We start from the raw sequence: 18,843 nt of genomic DNA, 5'->3' as shown, positions 1-18,843 counted from the left end.
CCCTGTTATTGTTGTTGTTGTTGTAGTTGTGGCAAGTGTTTGCTGTTGCTGTAGCGGAAATGAAAGCTCATTCAATGTGCTGCTACTGCTGGTTTCTGTTAATTAAATGCCTTTGGGGGCCATGCAATTTTTTCGATTTATACACTATATGTATGTGTGTGTGTATGTGTGTATATGTATATATTGAGGTGCACTTGTAGCCAGTTTGCCTTGCCCTGCCCAATCTCAGGCCCAGTTGAAGTCCCAGTTGGCAGCCTCAATTTGCAGCCCCATCCCATCCAACACAGACAGACAGACAGACATCGTGTTGATCTTGCTTAATTTATGGTCTCCTATATTGGGTAAGGTTTTTTGAGGTAAGGGAGAGTCAGTCGAGTCAGTCAGTCAGTCGGGCGTCGTCGTCTGGTTGATTTTTGTGGTTGTGGCCTGACATTTTTAGCCAAAAGATTTCAATTTCTGTTTACCTTCATGGCTTATGATTTCCGTTGTGACTTCTCAATGATGTTGCTGCTGCTGTTGGTGGGGTAATAACAATAACTAAAATGAACAACATTGCTTTATGCAGGTGATAATTATCTTTATTGACCAACAGGTATCGATGGTTGTAAATGAACCTTGTACTTGTATTTCAAGAGAGAGAGAGAGAGTGATAGGGAGATGAAACAAGTAATATAAATTCTTTTTATTTAATCATGCTTATTATGTTTAAGTAGTGATAGAATGTGCATATAGTGAACTAAAATTTAAGTTGCTTTAGTTTTGAAGTTGAATGGAAAACGTCAAATGTTTCAAAATTTGACTTTATTTTACTCTGGCCTAAGTTTGCAGACAGTTCTCTAGTGAAAATTCCTCTTTTTACATAAAAGATCGTATGTATAAGGTCTTTATGGAATTTTATCTTAACTAACAACAAGTTAAAGATATCCTTTTCTTCTTGTTAGTTCATAATCTTTCAGTCCTAATCGGTTTTTGGTATGGCTTGGTCTGTCATTTTCTTTTTAGGACCCACGTATTTCAATTCCTTTCCAATCCTTAATATAATCCGACATTTAATAGGGCATTCACTTTAATTCTCAGCATAAGTGATGGAGAGTTCCTTTTAGGGGGTATCCTTATTTACTTCCTTCCGTTTTGTATTATTACTCTTATGACAAAAAAAGGAAGTAATATTTGCTTAGAAGGCTGAAACCTTGTGTTTGTGTGTGTGTGTTTGTGTGTTGAGCAAGCAAATCGGATAGACCGACGATACGTGTGATGACAAAAGAGCATTTTTTTTGTTGTTTTCTTTTTTGTTTTGTGAACATGAAGCGATAAGAAGGCGATGGAAAACAGCGTTAAGAACCGGAACAAGTAATTAAATACAAAAGAAATTGCAGCTGTAAGCGAATGGAGTGAAGTGTGTAAAGAAGAAGGAGATGGGGGAAAGAGAAGCGGTCATGGAAGCAGGCCAAAAAGGCAGCTGTAGTAGGTCCCGCATCTGGCTGCTGGCAGAACGGAAGCAGCAACGTCAACAGCGGCAGAACGGAAGTGAATACTTCCGCACGTAGCAAAACGCATGAATGAATGAATGAATGAAATATGTGTGTGTGTGTGTGTGTGTGCAAGATACCAAAAACTTAAGTAAGTACTTGAAAAATGCTGTTAGCAATTGGAAGTAACCAGGCAAAAAGCAACCCCTAAGCGAGAGAGACAGATCCCTCCCTCCTCTACCTAACTCGCACCTCTCTTTCACAAAGAAGAAAAAATACATACATATGTATATACACACACACACACACAGAGAGACAGAAAATCAAAAAGAAAAGAAGGGCAGGTGTTCCTTATGCCGTTGACTCGAAAGAATTTATGAATGAAAATTTATGAATCTCGTTTTGCTGTCGTCAGCAGAGACACATCAGCGGCATCCAAAGGCGAACATTTCATAATCATAGAAAATTTATTGTCAAGTGTGTGGGCGGGTTCACTCACTTTGTCTTTTATATCTCTAAGATATATACACACACACACACAAACGGACAAAAAAGATATAATAAAAGCTTCTAATATAAAATGACAAAACAAAACAAAGAAAGATTATAACAAACAACCATAAATATAATATACAAGATTTATATAAGGAATATATCTCTACAATCTAATTCTTTATCTTTCTGGCTGATTGGGACAAACCACACCTAAATCAAATAGATAGAATATGATATAAAAATATTTGTAGAATTCTTTGACACAAAATTTATTCAAGATTATTTTAAATAAATGAATTGTATACATGTAGATGATGTATTACTGAATAAAAATAAAATTAACCTTTAGATATATCGAGATAAATCTTTGCTGAGTTCACTTATGCGAAAGGTTTTTGATATTTCAAGAAGATCTACGTATTTTCAGATAAATTAAACTTCCAATTATCAATATTAGAAACTTCTTCTAGGAGTAATTTTCATAAATTACCCTTTTTTGGCTTTTAGTTCTATATACCTATCCCCTTAAAAGGAACAAATGGAAATCAGATATATGTACCTGTGTTAGCTTCGATTGATGTCGATCGCATTACGCATACGACAAGTAATCTTTTGATTACAAATAGAAGACAAATAGAGACCTAAAAGCTATTGAACACATTTAAAAATCGGAACATTTTCCAAACGAATTATAATTTTCCTTAAAACAAGGTTTAAAGCAATTTTAACAGTGCCTTGATCCTTGTTCTTTCCATGTTATGATTATAATGTTAACTAACATTGACTGTTAAACTGTTTAAGCTTAGTCTGCTGGCTGCTGGCGCCCTCCTCCCTGAGGGGCCGGTGTCTTTGCAAAATATTTAGCTAAACATTTTGCTTATAACTGTAACTGTAACTGCTGCGCCTCTTTTGCTTACTATCTATCCGTATAAGTGCTCTCTCTCTCTCTGTCTGCTGCTGCTCTCTCACCGTATGTGTGTGCGTGTGTATCTCGCTTTCGTTTCATTCATAAAAATGCTTATTTCCTGTTGTTGTCTAGGCTAGGCGCGGGCTTCATCTTTCGTCTGTTAGTTTGCACAGTCATAAAATACATACACACAGAAAGTCATTCAAGCAAACGATAAGATAATAAAATCCGCTTAGATACGCGGTTTTTTTTTTGCGCCTTCCGCGTCTTGCCGGCTCTCTTGCTCTCACTTTGACTGCGGCAAATGTATCTGTATCTATGAGTGCTTTGTATTTACTATGAAAATAAACAGCAACAGCAGCAACAACAATAACAACAACAATGGCTGGCGATTACAAATGGCAATTGCAATAAAAGCGGGGCAAAAGCAACAACAAACGAAATTAGCGTAATTAGCAAATTACTCAAAGCTTTTTTTGTTTTTCTCTCTCTTTTTCTCCCTCTCACTTGCTCTTTTTGTGTGGCTTAAAAATTGACGTCGTTGTTTTTGGTGGTGGGCTTACATACATATATGTAGATATGTATGTGTGTGTGTGTGTGTGTGTGTGATCTAGGAGGTGTTTAGGAGGGGGGAAGAACTGTATTTTGCGCTCTGCTGTTGGTTCGTTTGGTCAGTTGGTTTGCCATCGTCACATTTCAGTTTTTCTTGGCCGGAAATGCTGAATTTGCACAAAAACGACGGAAAAATGGCATAAAAATGTTTAGTTTTTTTTTTTTTTTATTCTTTTCTTCTTCTTTTTGTTCTTCTCTCTCTCTCTCTCTCCCTCTCTCACTCTTTTCTTTCTTCTTCATGGGGTCTATTTTTTTTTTTTTTTTTTGGTTACACGCGCGACCAAAATAAATATACTTAATTGACGTTTGTTTAATCGCAACCGAAACAGAGTGGGCTAAAACGAGGCAAGAAGGGCAAAAGAGTGTGAGACAAAGAAGCATAGAGAAAGAGAGAGAGAGAGAGTAAGTGTGTTCCATACCGCCTGCATGTTATAAAAGTTAGACAAAAAAACAACATATACATTTATATATTAAAAAAAAAAAACCAAACACCAAACAGCAAATATTAGCAGACGATGGCAACAGACAGCGACGCCAAAGCCAAAGCCAGCGCCGACGTCGACGTCGATGCCAGCAAAGTTGATGATGACGCCTACGCAAAATTTTCCTAAGTAGAACAATAAACCATAAAGGGCTGACAATTTGTCTGGTGTGGTTGCTGCCCGCCATCACCCTCCTCTCGCCTCTCTCCTCTCTCTCTCACACTTGTTTTTGCTAGCTAAGAGAAATGAATTGTAGATGATGAAATGGGAGGGTGGTGGGGCAGATATTTCTGTTGCCATGTGACCGTCAATTAGTCAAAGCCATCAGTCTAGTTGTTGTTTTTGGGTGCTATAATTTTTATGTTTGCGGTGTGTTGCACGTGCTCAAAAAACAAAAATAATAAAAGAAAACACACTTCAAAATGCAGCAAAAAAAAATAATGAAGCTTTTTTTTTTCAATTTACCAATTAATATGCATTTTTTGGCATCATATTTAAATTATTATTTATAAGAGAGATTTCGATTTTTTATTGTTCAAACTCTTTATGCATGAGAAATACAAAGAAATTACTCATTCAAGCAGACAAAGTTTTGGTTTTAGTCACTTTACTTTCTCAAACTTTGAAATTTCTTGTCTTGCTTGTCTTTTTCGATAGAAAAGAATAATAAGACGAAGTCCTTCTGCATCTCTTATATCTGTTAACCTGTAATATGTGTAGAAATCAACTTCTTGTAAGTAAAGTCTTAAGCTTAAAGCTAAATTATTAAAACGACTTGTAATTTAAACTCAATATTCCTGACTATATATATTCATCATATGGAACAGACTATAAATAGACTTAAATATGTCAAAAATTTCGGTCCTTGCCAAATTATTATTACCCATTCCGCATGTATAGCATAATTAGTTGATTAGAGAACTTATCGTAACAATGAAAAAGTAAATTGAACAAATTGTTTTATAAAGTTTTCGGTTTTTACTTACCCCCTCTCATTTGACAAGGAGAGAGAGAGGCGACGGCAGCAATGCCATGCCCTACAACAATCATAATTCACTTAACTTCACAATTGTTCAGAGAGAGAGAAGGAGAGAGACGTCTGATAAAACAAAAATAATATTGTAAACCTTCTATACACAACCACCAATAACACTTTACGAAGGTTAAACGAAAATAAAACAAAGACCAAATAAAACCAAAAAAAAAGAAAAAAAAAACGTCAACCTTGGTCTCTATGCCATTATACAACAACAAAAGCATGTCAGGCATTGAACTTGATACCAGAATGATTACCAGAGAAACAGCAAGAGCAAGAGCAAGAGAATTGAGTATATGGGTAACACCAACTATAGCAGCACCTCACCTTGTGCAATTTGTGCGGACTCACTTCCTTTTCAGAGTCCATCTCCCTCCCCCTGCCCCCTCCGTCCCTCTTCATCCTAACTAACGATTGCAATTGTGACGGTTAGAGCCATATCGTTCGCACTTCGAATATAATTATCAATACCCAAAACACACACACACACACTATGCACACCACCCGCAGTTGTTCTCCTCTCCTCGTACTATGCCTTTTATCAACGACTTTGTGTGTGTGTGTGTATTTCATTCATTCACTCTCGTAATTGATTGTTTTGCACTTGGATTAATTTATGTGGGCAAACGTTTCCAATATTATTGATTACTGATTAATGGCAATAAACAATGAAACTCTGGAGTGGGTAAGTGGGGAGTATCTATAAGTATTTCCGATTTACTGATATCAAAATCAATGAAAATGAATTAAACAATACAATATTTTTTTTTTTTTTTTGCGCCAGACGCTAATTAAAAAACATAAAACAACTACAACAACTAAATAGTAACTTAGAGTTGGCAAATACACTCTTCCCTATCTACTAACTATTGCCCTCTCACTCTCTAACTTGTTGAGTGGTTTTAGTCAATGAAGGTAAGCCAAAACAACACCCACTGGACTAGATAGTTAGATGATAGAGGTAAGAGAGGGGCTGGCTGCTGCTGGGCTTGTCATGTCTCAAAGGGAATAATACGTTTATGTAACTTAACTCTCGGAGTGTTGCCCACTAACTTCCTGTGAGTGAAAGACTTTTGTTTGTTATATACATATGTACATATGTATGTGCATATGTATGTATGTATGTTTTGGAGCCCTCCTACACGAGCTCTGATTCTCATTGTTGTTGTTGTTGTAGGCGTTGTGGGCGATACTGTTGCATTCACTGATGCAAATGCTAATGAGCATGACTAGACATATGGCCCTATGGCCATAGATAATGATGATCATCTGATACTGCTGCCTGCTGCTGATGATGATGATGATGAAAATTCGTTGGTTGGCTCATTTAGTAGGTGTTGTTGGCATTGTTATTACCGTTGAAAGCCTCTTCAATTGACGTTGCCGAGTTGTCAGTTTTGCCTTTGCCTGTTGGTCGGTTGGTTGGTTGGTTGGTTGGTTGGGTACTTGAAATTGCTCAAAATGAAGTATTTTTTGCTAAAGCTCCATTGCCTTGCGCTGTGGTGTGGTGTGGTGGGCAGTAGCTAGAATTGTGTGTGCATTGTCAAGTGATGTAGGGTTGCAGGAAACTAACGAACTAGAAAATGCATTTCACTAATCGAGTTAGTGTAGCATATTTTTTGGTTTTTTATATCCGCTTCGAGCGATGATTACAATGAACATAAAGTATTATGTTTTTGAAGTGCCCATCATAACGCTCTAAATAGTAAAAGGAAATATAAGTAAAGACCACATAAAGATTATTTGTAGTTACTGTCCTGAATCTGTACAGCACTGGTTGTCTTGAAATTGACTTTACAACACTGATCGATTTCGATTTTTGCCATTTTTGCCCAAGTCAAGCAAGACTATATATATTTTCTGGAATAATTAACGTTATATGCCTTTAACTATTTGCTTATTTAATACTTTTTTAATACAGGGCGAATAATTTCTTAGCTGATTATGCAACCCTGCTTAGCTTGGCCACTCTCTCTCTCGCTCTCTCTCTCTCTCTCTGTCCTAGGATCCCCTTCCCATTTGTGTTCTTTTTAGAAATGTTTTTGTAGGCAGATGACGAGTGCGTGTGTGTACTTTAGGCTGAGTGGGGTTATCTGATTGGTTGCTGATCATAATGATGACGACTATATAACTGCGCTTCCTCAATATGTGGGCCCTAACTGACTGACTGACTGTCTTTCTGTCTTTGTGGCTGGTTAGTTGGCTGTTGCAAGTAACACTCGAATCAGCGACAAGTTCTTCATCTCTCAAACACATGACGTAGGCAACTTTCTGACTGTTGTTGTTATTGGTAGCTTTTGTTTGTTGTTTGTGCTGCTCGCCTCTTCGATTCATTTGAAAAGTACACACACACACACAAACACACAGACACATCCAGATGTATATATAAAGATTGATGTTGCCACTGGCTACTGGTTTGTGTCGTTGTTGAATGGAAACGAAGTTGCAGCTGCTAATATCATTCTGATGACGTTGCCAAATCTTTTTTGTATACAAAAACATCGAGAGTCAGGGCGAAAGACGAGAGAGACAGAGAAAGAGCGAGAGATCGAGATCAACGACGGATGTTGCGAATTTCTGTAGCTTTTTTTTCGGCACTCTGATTTATCATATATACATACATACATATATATATATATATATATATATATATTTGTATCTATGTACGTATACGTAATTCTCTCTGCCGTCAACTAATTTAGTGTTTCCTGCTGACAACAGCAGTTTAAGCTTTTTTCAATAAAGAGAGAGAGAGAGCGAGCGAGAGTGAAAGAAATTACGGAACTGTGTCAAAAAATGTTTGTACTATATACCATATACAAATATATATATATATATATACTAACAATAAGAAAGAAAAACTTTTCCAATGCCCTTGCCCCCGTAATACAGTTAATTAGCTTTTTAAGCAAGGCTAAAAACTTCAAAAATCTAGCTATATATTATTCACAATGGCCAAAATCAATGGACCTCTTTCTTTTTTTTTAACCAATATACCCTTTCACAAAAAAAAAAAAAAAACAAAAAATTGATTTTGATTTTGTTTTTGTGTGTTGCCTCATTCATTCATACAACGCGAACGATGATGTTGTTGTTGTTGTTGTATGAAAATAGACGACATCCGGTCTGCACGAAATATATAAATCATATTTTTAGATAAACGTTGATACACACACGCAGCGCAGCGCAGTCGCTGCCTCTGCCTCTGCCAGTGCCAGCAAGAGAAAAAATGTTGTATTAGAAAATCCAAAAAAGAAAAATTTTTCAAAATGTGAAACCAAATTATTTGTTTTTCTTTTATTTGGAAAGAAATAGAAAACAATAATTCATAATTTCTTTTTCATTTTTTTCTTAATGGTCAATGTATAAGTAATAATTGTAGTTAAATGATGAAAAGGGGGGAAACAACTATTACATGTGATTTTATAATAATATATATAGAAAAGTTTAGTTAATGAAGTTTAGAATTGTTAAAAAAGGAGTTGAGCCAACATTTTTGGCCCAGGAAAGAAGAATTTGCGAGTCACACAAAGAGTTTATCCTTGTAAAATTATAAAATAGGCAAATAATCTAAGAAAGAATACGTTATACGTTGAACGTTTCATCTTTTCCAGAAAGATATAAAAATGCATCAAGAAATTATATAAAAATATGTTTAAAGATAGCAAATTTCAAAAAAGGTTAATTTCTTTCACTTCTCTCATTGCATTTCAAGAGACATCACAAATCTGCAGTTTGTTGTTTTGATCAATAAAGTTGCCTGCCCCGTTGAGTGTTCCATTTTTGTCTAGCATCCGAGTATCATGACTCTGTAATAACTTCCTCGATCATAAATATCACTCACTCTGAGGAGATACTTTTGGCCTTTCCCCCCCTCTTTCACACTATGGAGCATCAGAAGCAGCGAAAGAACAAAAATTGTGTGGAAATGGAAATAAATTAACACATTTAATGAAAAATTTTACAGCTCAAAAACAAAAAAAAATAATGAACAAGCCAAACCAAAGAAAGCAAAAACCGAATGGAATACAGAGCGTATGAGTAATCAACGACAGGAAATAGTGACAAATATGCCCCTGCCCATCCCTAACCCTAGCCATGTGTGTGTGTGTGTTCGAGAGTGTGTTTTGGTGTGTAAATGTGTTGTAGCTATTTGCACCGATAGCAACAAGCCAAAAAAAAAAAAATAAAAAAAAAAATTTCAATAATTTATTTGGTTTGAATGAAATACGAACGACGAATACGACTAAGGCGACGACGGAGACGACAACGACAACGACGACGACGACGTGGCCGCCATTGGGGCGCCCACAGGAAACGCTGAGTGAGGCGTCACAAGCACCAGCACCAGCAACGGCAACAGCAGCAGAAGCAGCAGTCGTCCGCCGACGTCAACGTTTTAGCTTGGCAACAGTTTCCTGTGTTGTTGTTGTTGTTGTTGCTGTTGCTGTTGACGCTGAATGCAAACGGGTTACGACAACAAACATGTTACAATTTGGTTCAATGACTTTGGCCAGGCCATAGAGATAGAAATAATACACTTGACGAAATTTGAAACTAAACAAATGAATAAAAAACAAAACTATTATACGACTTACCCCTTGGAAAATTTGTTAGCAAATAATGCAAATTTAATTCTATATTGCAATTTGATTTTACAATTAAATTGCTTTAAATTTTTGTAACTTTTATTTATTAGCTCTTAATTTTTGATAAATTCAAGCCATGCATGGCCAAAACTTGAAGCAAGTCCATTAGTTTGTTGGAAAGTAAAACAAAATGTTTTCAATATTAATCGATATGACGTATAGAACTTTAAAATTGTCGATACACAGTTAATGGAATCGTTATAATTTGGATTATTATGAAAGGAAAAGAAAGAAATTGTATTTTGACCATCAATTTAAATGACCAACTGAATTAGTATTGATAATTAAAGATCACATAAACCAAAACTCAATACTATGGTAACTTCATATCGTTTTGTTTGATTTCTATAGCCGAAATAACAAAACAAGCTTTGTCATTATATCAGATTATCCTTGAAGAATTTGCCTCAATAATGTTGAGTGATTTTTTCTGTCAGTGTAAGTGGCGAGTTTATACAGGGAGGCGAAATGTTGGTGAATGAATGTTGGTTTCGTTCGTTATCTAACCTCCCACTCCTAATTGTGGCACCACCCACAAGTTTTTGTATATACACTATATACATATATATGTATATATTGTTTATCAGTTGGCGGCAATATTGAGGAAGTGGTCGCCGCCGCCGCTGTCGCTGTTGCCGTCGACGACCTCGCTACCGCCACACATGGAACTTGGGCCAGATGCGTTGATAAGCTTAACATTTACCACACATTGTTCATGCCCGCCCGCTGCTGCTTCTTCACATTTTGGCAAACCTTTGTTGTTGTGCGTGTGTGTGTGAAGCTATTTTATTGCTTACTCTCTCCTCCACCCTTTAGCCTCTCTTTGCATACAAAATGAGCTTGTGAAACTTATCAGTGACCAACCATGTACCTACCTCCCACCACCTCTGCCCCCCCCCCCCCCTTTCTTTGTCTCTTAACTTAACTAATGTGTCATATTACACATACGCCGCATAAGCCCAGATGTATGCACAAATATTGATAAAGCTCTATCTCACTTTCTCTATCTTTAATTGGCAATAATTCCAACATTTCCTTTACCCTTTAATTTTCATTTCAATTTTCTTGTTACATTTTCTTCCTTTCCTATTATTAGCTATGTGAAATTAATAATTGTTTGTTTCAATTCAAATTAAATGATGCTTCTAATGAAATAAATTTGTATTTTTTAATTAATTATCTTACGATTTTGTAACTTTCTTTTGCAGTTTGTGGACATTGGCATTGTCACATCGATTGAATCGAATCACAAGCAAATCGAATTTGCGCGCAAAGGTCAAGAGATTTGTATAAAAATCGAACCAATTCCTGGTGAATCACCAAAAATGTTTGGACGGCACTTTGAGGCGGATGATATGCTTGTCAGTAAGGTAAGTTATAAAAATCGCAAACAACAACAAAATATTTAATTAAGCAATACATGACAAAAATGAAAAACCAAACAACAAGCACTTGTGGCTTGCGTCGTCTCTCAAGTGGCACTTGGCCCACTTCAGTTGGCCAGTATCCTAGCATAGCACAAAACCACTTTTGGGCGTTATGCGCAGAACTAACTAACTAACTAAGACCCAAGGAGCGGAACAATCTACTTGGAAATTTTTAGCTCTTGTTCTTATTTAATAATAATAATAACAATAACAATAATAGTAATCGTCGTCGTCGTTGCGTTTACCTACCTACCTGTCGTCTCTCTTGTGTTGCTAGAGTTTGCTTACTCATTAAGATAGTCTTTATTAATCTTTTCATCGCAATAAAATGACTTGGCGAGATTCATTCAATTTATATTTGAACGCATTTTAAGCTTGCTTAAGTTGTTTACCAAAGTCCTTAGTTGTTGTGGTCATGATATTAATCTGGGAAATCTGTTTCTAAATCTTTATTTAAATTGCATGCAATTCGATGAGAGAGATGCAAAGATGGTTTACTGTTTTCTTTAATCGTTTTCGAGGCAACTGTATTTCTATTGTAGTTAGTCTGCCTTTCATAATTGCTAATCGGCTTGTAAGTGAATTTGTTTCTGTGTTTCATTTTGTAATTAATATGCCTTTTATTGCTGCTTATTGGCTTGGAATGAAAGATATCGGAGTAGCAATGCCTTTAAGTTTTAACATTAAACTTATAAATTGTTATAATTTGTGTATAGTTTATGGTTAATAATCGTTTGTTTTGGGAATTCTTGCCAGTTATTTATGTATTTCGTTTATCTTTTAATATCCTCGTATTGTTGTTATCGTTTATCTCATCAAATCGTGTTTCATTTTGGCTTATCGAATCGTTTGCAGTAAGAAAAGTTATCGCTAGTTATCGTCTTGTAGGGAAATTAGGTAGAATAACCTTTACGTTTCGATTAAACTTGTAAATTATATATTTTTATATATCGTCTATCATTTGTTAACCTCGAATTGCTGTTATCGTTTATCATTTCTAATCGTATCTTATTTTGGCTTATCGAATCGTTTTCAATTCTAATGTTTGTCGTTAATCGCTGTAAATCGGCTTGTAAGAAAAGTTATCGCTGGTTCTCGTTTAGTTGGAGAATTAAAAAGTACATATCGTACTTTACGTTTCGATATTATAGTTATAGTTTCTACATGGTCTAATCGTTTGGGGTTAGAAAGTCTCAAAAGATATTTTTGAATATCGTTTGTCGTTTAAAAATTCTCAATATATATTTTTGTATATCGTTTATCGTTTGTTAACCTCAAATTGCTGTTATCGTTTAGATTTCTAATCGTTGGCCATTGTGGTTTAGCGGAAATTATATTTCTTCTTTGTTTTGTGTGTTTGTTTGGTAATCATTTTGCAAATTGATTGCCCCGCCCCGCCTACTTGGTATCATTTGTCATTGCCAATCGCTTTTTTTTGAAAAAAAAGGTTAAAGGTTACATTTGATAGGTGTAACAACAATACTCCGACCACCATAATTACCTATCAATTAGGCAATAAATAATTACGTCTGTCAATTAAGTTTTGCTCTAGAGCAATCAACTGGCCCTAAAATGCCAAAAGCTGTCAATTGCTAATAGTTTGGCGTTAGAATCTGCTGTAGTAGATAGACCACTTTGTCTACCTGCCCCTGCCCCAGCCCCACTCTAAATAATTTCACCTATCATTTGTTCTACCGTGAGCACTTAAACTTTGCCACTTGCCTTATCAAATTACATGGCCAAGTTTCTGCTGCTGCTGCTGCTGTTGCTTGTCGCTGTCTTAAGTGGCGTTAAAAGGTTTCTTCCCCATTCCCACACCATCATCTAGCTCCTGGTTTCTCCTTACCTTGGCACTGATTGTGTAAAGTTCTATCATTTGATTAACAATTACTTAAAAACCACGCTGACGTCAAAAGGAGTGGATTGGTCGTTCTGATGATGATGATGATGTAGAAGATGGTGGAAAATTGACAACGAAAAACCAAAAAAAAAAAAACAACAAAAAATCAATAATAAACTTAATTTTTCACATTATTTTAGTTTGTTATCTCACTCTCTTTACTCTGTTGCTTCATATCTCTCTCTCTCTCTCTTGCCTCTTTCTCTCTGTGTGACGTCAGCAATTTGCTAAGAGGAGACTAGGAGAGGCGGGGATGGTTTATAATTGTTCATTGAGTTCACTTTGCTGTCAGTTTGATTCAATTAATTTCGTATATAGCTTATATTTTTAGGCCTATACACAAAAAAAAAATGGAATAATAATAATAATATTGAGAACATCACACAAAAAGCTCTCAAGGATAAAGGCGACGCTTGGCTGGTTGGCTGGTTGGCTTGGTTGTTGATGATTTTTCGCTTTCGTTACAATGAAAGACCAAGCAAGCGACCTTCCTATTCTATTTTGAGATATTTTTTGGCTATTTTTAGCCGTCAATATCTTCTTTTTGCTGTACACAACGGCAACAACAACAACAACAAAGACGACCACGATGATGATGATGATGATGCTGATGATGCTCATGATAGTGAGAGCCATGAAAGAGTATTATGTCATGGCTGACCTGTTGGATCGACAAAGTCCCTTTTTTCCACTCTGACGTCACTTGTTACCTTCCACGGCAATTGCACTTGCTGCAGCATCCACAACGTTCATTGACTTTTAAGCATCTCTCCGACGACGACGACGATGCCCGTCATAGTCATCCATAGTCACAGTCACAGTCATAGCCACCATGTTCACGATGTCGACGACATCGTTGTAGTCGTCGGTGTCGCCGCCGTCGTCGTCATCGTCATCGAGTAACCCAGTTTCTTTTTTTTTGCCGCCTCCGACGCCGCCTTGTGTTGTGTTTTCGGGCACTCACTTGACCCAGTTGCCAGTTTATGTTGCAACTGGATTCGGGGGTTCTAACTGGGGGTTGGGTTTCAGTGTTCAGTGTTCAGTGTTCAGTTTTCACCATTGTGCAAATTGAGCTGCGGCTATGACTTTAAAATAATGTATGCTATGACGCATTTGTCGACCCGGGCGTTTGACTAGGCAACAACCCACCAATGTGTGTAGCGCTATAACCCAGTTTGATTCTGGCCTTGCCTTGCCTTGCCCTGCCCTGCCGTCAGTTCAACCAAATTGGGCAAGGCCTTTCTATTATTATATTTATTATTTTGAATGTAACTAAAAATAGCTTGCAAATTAGTCAAGACTGAATGGATATGTACCGTGAGATGCTACGATTGAGTGAAAAGAAGTAAAGTGAACTGTCGATACCAATTCAACATAATCCTATCATTGTAATATGAATCATCGTCTCTTGATTAGTATGAAAAACTTTGTCAATTTTTCTATTTAATTTGATGTGTTGTCAATTGTCTCTAGGGCAAGTCATCTTTTTTTTTTTTTGATAGAAAAGGTCATTCATAAGGTCAAGTAATGTGACAATTCCGCGCTGGCTGTTTTTATTGTCTTTCTTTAGTAAAAAAAAAACAATAATAAGAATGGAATTGTCGAGCGATATTGCACTTTCAATATTTTGAAGTTCCCCATTTTCCAGCTTAATTAGAAAAAACATCAAAGAATAGATACAAGAATGCTAGAGTTTCCACGTGTTTCTCAACTTTTCTTTTTGTCTTTGCCTTTGTTTTCTTTTTTAGAGTAACTTGATAATAGTTTGGTGTTAAATCTTGTTCTCTCTGTTCCTAAGGGAATCGTTTTTTGCCATAGCATTTACATAGATATCTGAATTGTTATGAGGATTTGAGCAAATATGTGATTATGGCACTTACTCCCCCTTCCCGCCCCCCTTTGCATCACTCACACTGGGATATAACATAAATTATTTAGACCACAAAAATTATTTAATAGTTATTTTATAGTAATTTATGCTTGAAACATGATCTGATTGCCATTTTTTTTTTATAGCGGGGGGATACCATTTCGAATTTTAATAACTACCGGCAAATGGCAAAAATCATTAAAAACAAAACAGAGAAAAAAAAAACTGAATAAAAATTCAATACTCTCTCTCTTTCTCTCTCTCGACAATATTTAATTCCAACTTCGTATTAATGACAACTACTAACTATAGTTACAGCCTACAGCGCTCTGTCTATATACATTTATATTGTAGATATGTAAAGTATTTTTATCCTTTAAAGTCAAACAAAAACAAAGTTTTTAGTATGCAAAAGTCATAAAGGCGGCGGCAGACCCAACCACGAGAGAGAGAGTCAACGATTCTGTTTCTGATTCCGGGGGCCTTATCATATAAAGGCATCTTTTGTCTGGGCCAGGCTTGAATTGAGTTGAATTGAATTGAGAGGTGGTGGTGGAGTGGTGGAGAGTAGGAGAAACCTATTCAATAAATATGTTGAAAATAATCAAAACCATTGATCGGTGAGCCCCAAAAGGCTAATTAATATGCCAGTCGCCAAAAATAATAATTAAACGTGAAATATAAAGTCGCCGCTGCCGCAGCCGCTGCCAAGAAGTCAAGGGCAGAGATTGACTCTTCTTCGACTTCGAAGTCAGAGGCGAAAACCAAGAAGATTCAAGAGTCTGGCTTTTTCTCGTCTCTCCCACTTTCCATAAATGTGAAACATTAAAAAAACGCATTAAATAAAGAAGAAAAATGCCGTAAAAAATGGCGACACTAAAATATCTACGATAAGGCTTTAATAAAATGTTGAAATATCAAAAGAGGAGAGGGGGGCGGCAGCTAGAAAGAGACACAGAGAGGGAGAGGGAGAGGAAGAGGGAGAGGGAGAACAACGGGGTAACAGAAAACGATATCGAAAGAAAAACAAAAAGTTATTATTAAAAATCATTTTAATTATTATGCGTCAGTTGTCCAGGAGAATAAAGGAGGGAGGTGGGGGGGAAGAACACACACACGTGCCAAGCTGCTGCTGCCCTGTTGTTTGATTGATGGAGCAACCGCAGCCAATATGCGCATCCTGAAATCGGAGGTCTCAACTTATGACAATTGGCACGTTCCAATTATAAATGAAAAAGAAAAATTAAAAACCAAACCAAAACAAAGTTGATAATGTGAATAATGAAAACTGAAATGAATGATTTATGTATTCAAAAATATAAAAATACTTGGTGTGGGCAATAATTCATAGATTTCTCCTATATTATATGCATATACATTTACTATATATATATATAATTTGTTTCATTTGCAGATATCACGCCAGAGTATTGATGCCTGCAAGGATTATTTCCGCGATGATCTGATCAAGGCCGATTGGGCATTGATGGTCGAACTGAAGAAACTCTTTGAGATTTTATAAATCCATCTCTCCTGATTGTCGTCTATGATCTCTCTAGTGATCATATTTGCCAAAATAGACAAGAAACGTACAACAACAACAACAACCAGAAGACGAAGAAGCAACAAACAAACAAACAAACAACTCTATTAACTATTTGAAACTTGCAGACTGTGTGCACTCTTTCTCAATGATAATGATCAAGTCAAGTGATCATGATGATGATGAAGATGATAATGATGATGATGATGATTAATGATCCCGGCCAAGTTGATACAGTTGTTGATTCCTTTAAACAACTTCACACACTCTCTCTCTCTCTATCTCCCTCTCTATTTATCTCTCTCTCTCTCCCACTCTGTCTGTGAATCCTTCTCTTTCACTCTATTTCTTTAGTTTTTTTTTTTTTGGAATACTTGTGCAGTCAATGGAATCAATCAATCGATCGATCAGTCAATGAGTCGTGGTCATTTTCATTGTCGCTTAATAATTGTGTTAATGGTTTTTAAAATCGAAATTTGTAAAACGCTTTTCAATGCAACATTTTTTGCCTGAGCCTTTTTAATTTTTTTTTGTTACGCCTATATAGAGAATAAAAAAACAAAAATATATAAAACTAAATGAAACAACAAATAAAACACGAAAACAAGAAACAAAATACAAAACAATTGCATTGCGTATACGTAACTTAAAAAAGACGAGCGAGCGAGACCAACAAAGAGGAGACGACTAGAAGAGCCAAATAGAAAAGTTGTAGAAGAAGTTTTTTGGGGTGAATGGAGGGACGAAGGAGGGAGGGGCGGTGAAGGCAAAACTGTGTCACCGATGACGTCATGACGCGCCGCATTGTGAGTGTTGCATGACGTGGGCGTTGGTAACCTCCATAAAGGATATTGACCCACTTGGCATGCGCATACCCTGAAAAAAAACTAAAACCGTCGACGTTTTGCCGCTGCTGTTGCTGGTTTTCATTCATAGCCTTAGTCCGCCGGCCGTTGGTGGCGTTGATGCTGCAGTTGCAGCTGGTTAGTTTGGCTGTGTCATTGAACGGCACAAGGATGCGTATGAATGGAGGATGCCTGGCAACGGCTGCTGCAGCAGCAGCACAATAAAAAAGAAAAAGAAGAATGAAAACTGGGTCAGACCGGGTCTCGGGTTCGTTCAACCTGATGATGACGACGTCGACGACGATGATAGCCACGGGCATGGCCTGCTGTCTCTCTTCCTTTCTCTCTCTTTCTCTGTTTCTGTTGCTCTTTAGCTCATGTGGTAAGGACAATTGTGTCGTTCATAGTTATGAGCTTCATTCTGACGATGAGAATAGTATATAGAGACGGTAAATGGTACGTATGTATATAGATGGACAAAGTGTTCCAGTTTTCCTCTTTTTTTTTTTTTGTGAATGACGCAAATGTAAGCAGGCAGGCACTTGTATGCTCTACACGTAAGTCCTTGAAACATATATCTACATACATATAGATTCTCCTTTTCCCCCCATCATCCATCGACCATGTGTCCTCCATTTTCTGGTCATTTATCCTCTCTTGAACTCTTTGGCTTAAGTGCTTCTCGTTTGAATTGGCTTTGGCTTTGTCTCCCTCATAATGGTTATCTGTGTGTGTGTGTGTGTGTGTCAGAGAGTTTTCAAGTGCGTCAATTAATGAACCACCATTAGAACTAGCTTTTCCCTTGAAAAAAATGGACCCAAAGCTGCCAATTAACCAAGGATTCAAACGTTATTGAAGAGGGTCAACAGTTTGACATTTGAAACGTAATCATATGTTCATAAGTGCATATGAACATTGATTTAATCACTTCATTTTAAAATAACAAATCTTAAATATCTTTATAGTTAAACAATTTAAAATTGCCTGGAAATCTTTTAAATTAGTGGCTACTAATCTTAAGTGAAGTAGTTTATATTATATGTACATAAATAATGTGCAAAGTCCTTAAATAAGCCTTGCCAATGTAATAAAGTACATCTTTTATATATACACACTTGATCAGTATCATCTCAGATCTTGGAGACCATGGCCATCAAATTTGCTAGTTAGACTCGTCTATATTTTGTATTACTTCTTAAAAATACAAAGTAGCTTACATAACTCTAGGTACATTTAAAAAAAAGAAGTAATCATAAAGAAATGCCGCAATATAACACGGAATCTTGTTGACTCCAATGCCAAGACATCTGTTAACATCTGTTAGATAACCCCACAATATATAAAAAACATGAAATTTCCAATTTTGTACGCAGACTTTTGAGGTAACATGTTTTTCAGTTTTTAAATAATAAAAATAGTTTTCAAATAATATAACTGAATGTGGAAAAAACGTTTATTTTCTTCTAAGCGTTCGCAGAGTTTTGCGAGCAAGTGTATAAGTTTTAATCCGGCAGCATCCCATCAAAGCAAATCGCCCCTCCCACCCATTAACATGCATAAAATCAAAACAAAACAAAAAAGACAAAGAGAGACAAAAACAAATACAAA

At 36.4% G+C, this 18,843-nt stretch overlaps 1 protein-coding gene across 1 annotated transcript in view; it reads left to right on the top strand.

Annotated features, from left to right (window-relative positions):
• The window catches only part of LOC6645877 (eukaryotic translation initiation factor 5B), a 49,414-nt gene extending 32,488 nt beyond the window's left edge, over positions 1-16,926 (top strand). The window contains exons 8-9 of the mRNA XM_002068483.4: positions 10,859-11,020; positions 16,262-16,926. Of these exons, the coding sequence (XP_002068519.2) occupies positions 10,859-11,020; positions 16,262-16,369 (270 nt within the window). The 3' untranslated portion in view covers positions 16,370-16,926. The remainder of the gene's footprint in view (positions 1-10,858; positions 11,021-16,261) is intronic.
• The last annotated feature ends 1,917 nt before the right edge of the window (positions 16,927-18,843 follow it).

Source organism: Drosophila willistoni (genome assembly GCF_018902025.1).
Source record: "Drosophila willistoni isolate 14030-0811.24 chromosome XR unlocalized genomic scaffold, UCI_dwil_1.1 Seg8, whole genome shotgun sequence".
Lineage (NCBI taxonomy): Eukaryota > Metazoa > Arthropoda > Insecta > Diptera > Drosophilidae > Drosophila > Drosophila willistoni.
The sequence above is the reverse complement of the archived record's forward strand: the minus strand, read 5'-3'. Positions and strand labels throughout refer to the sequence as shown.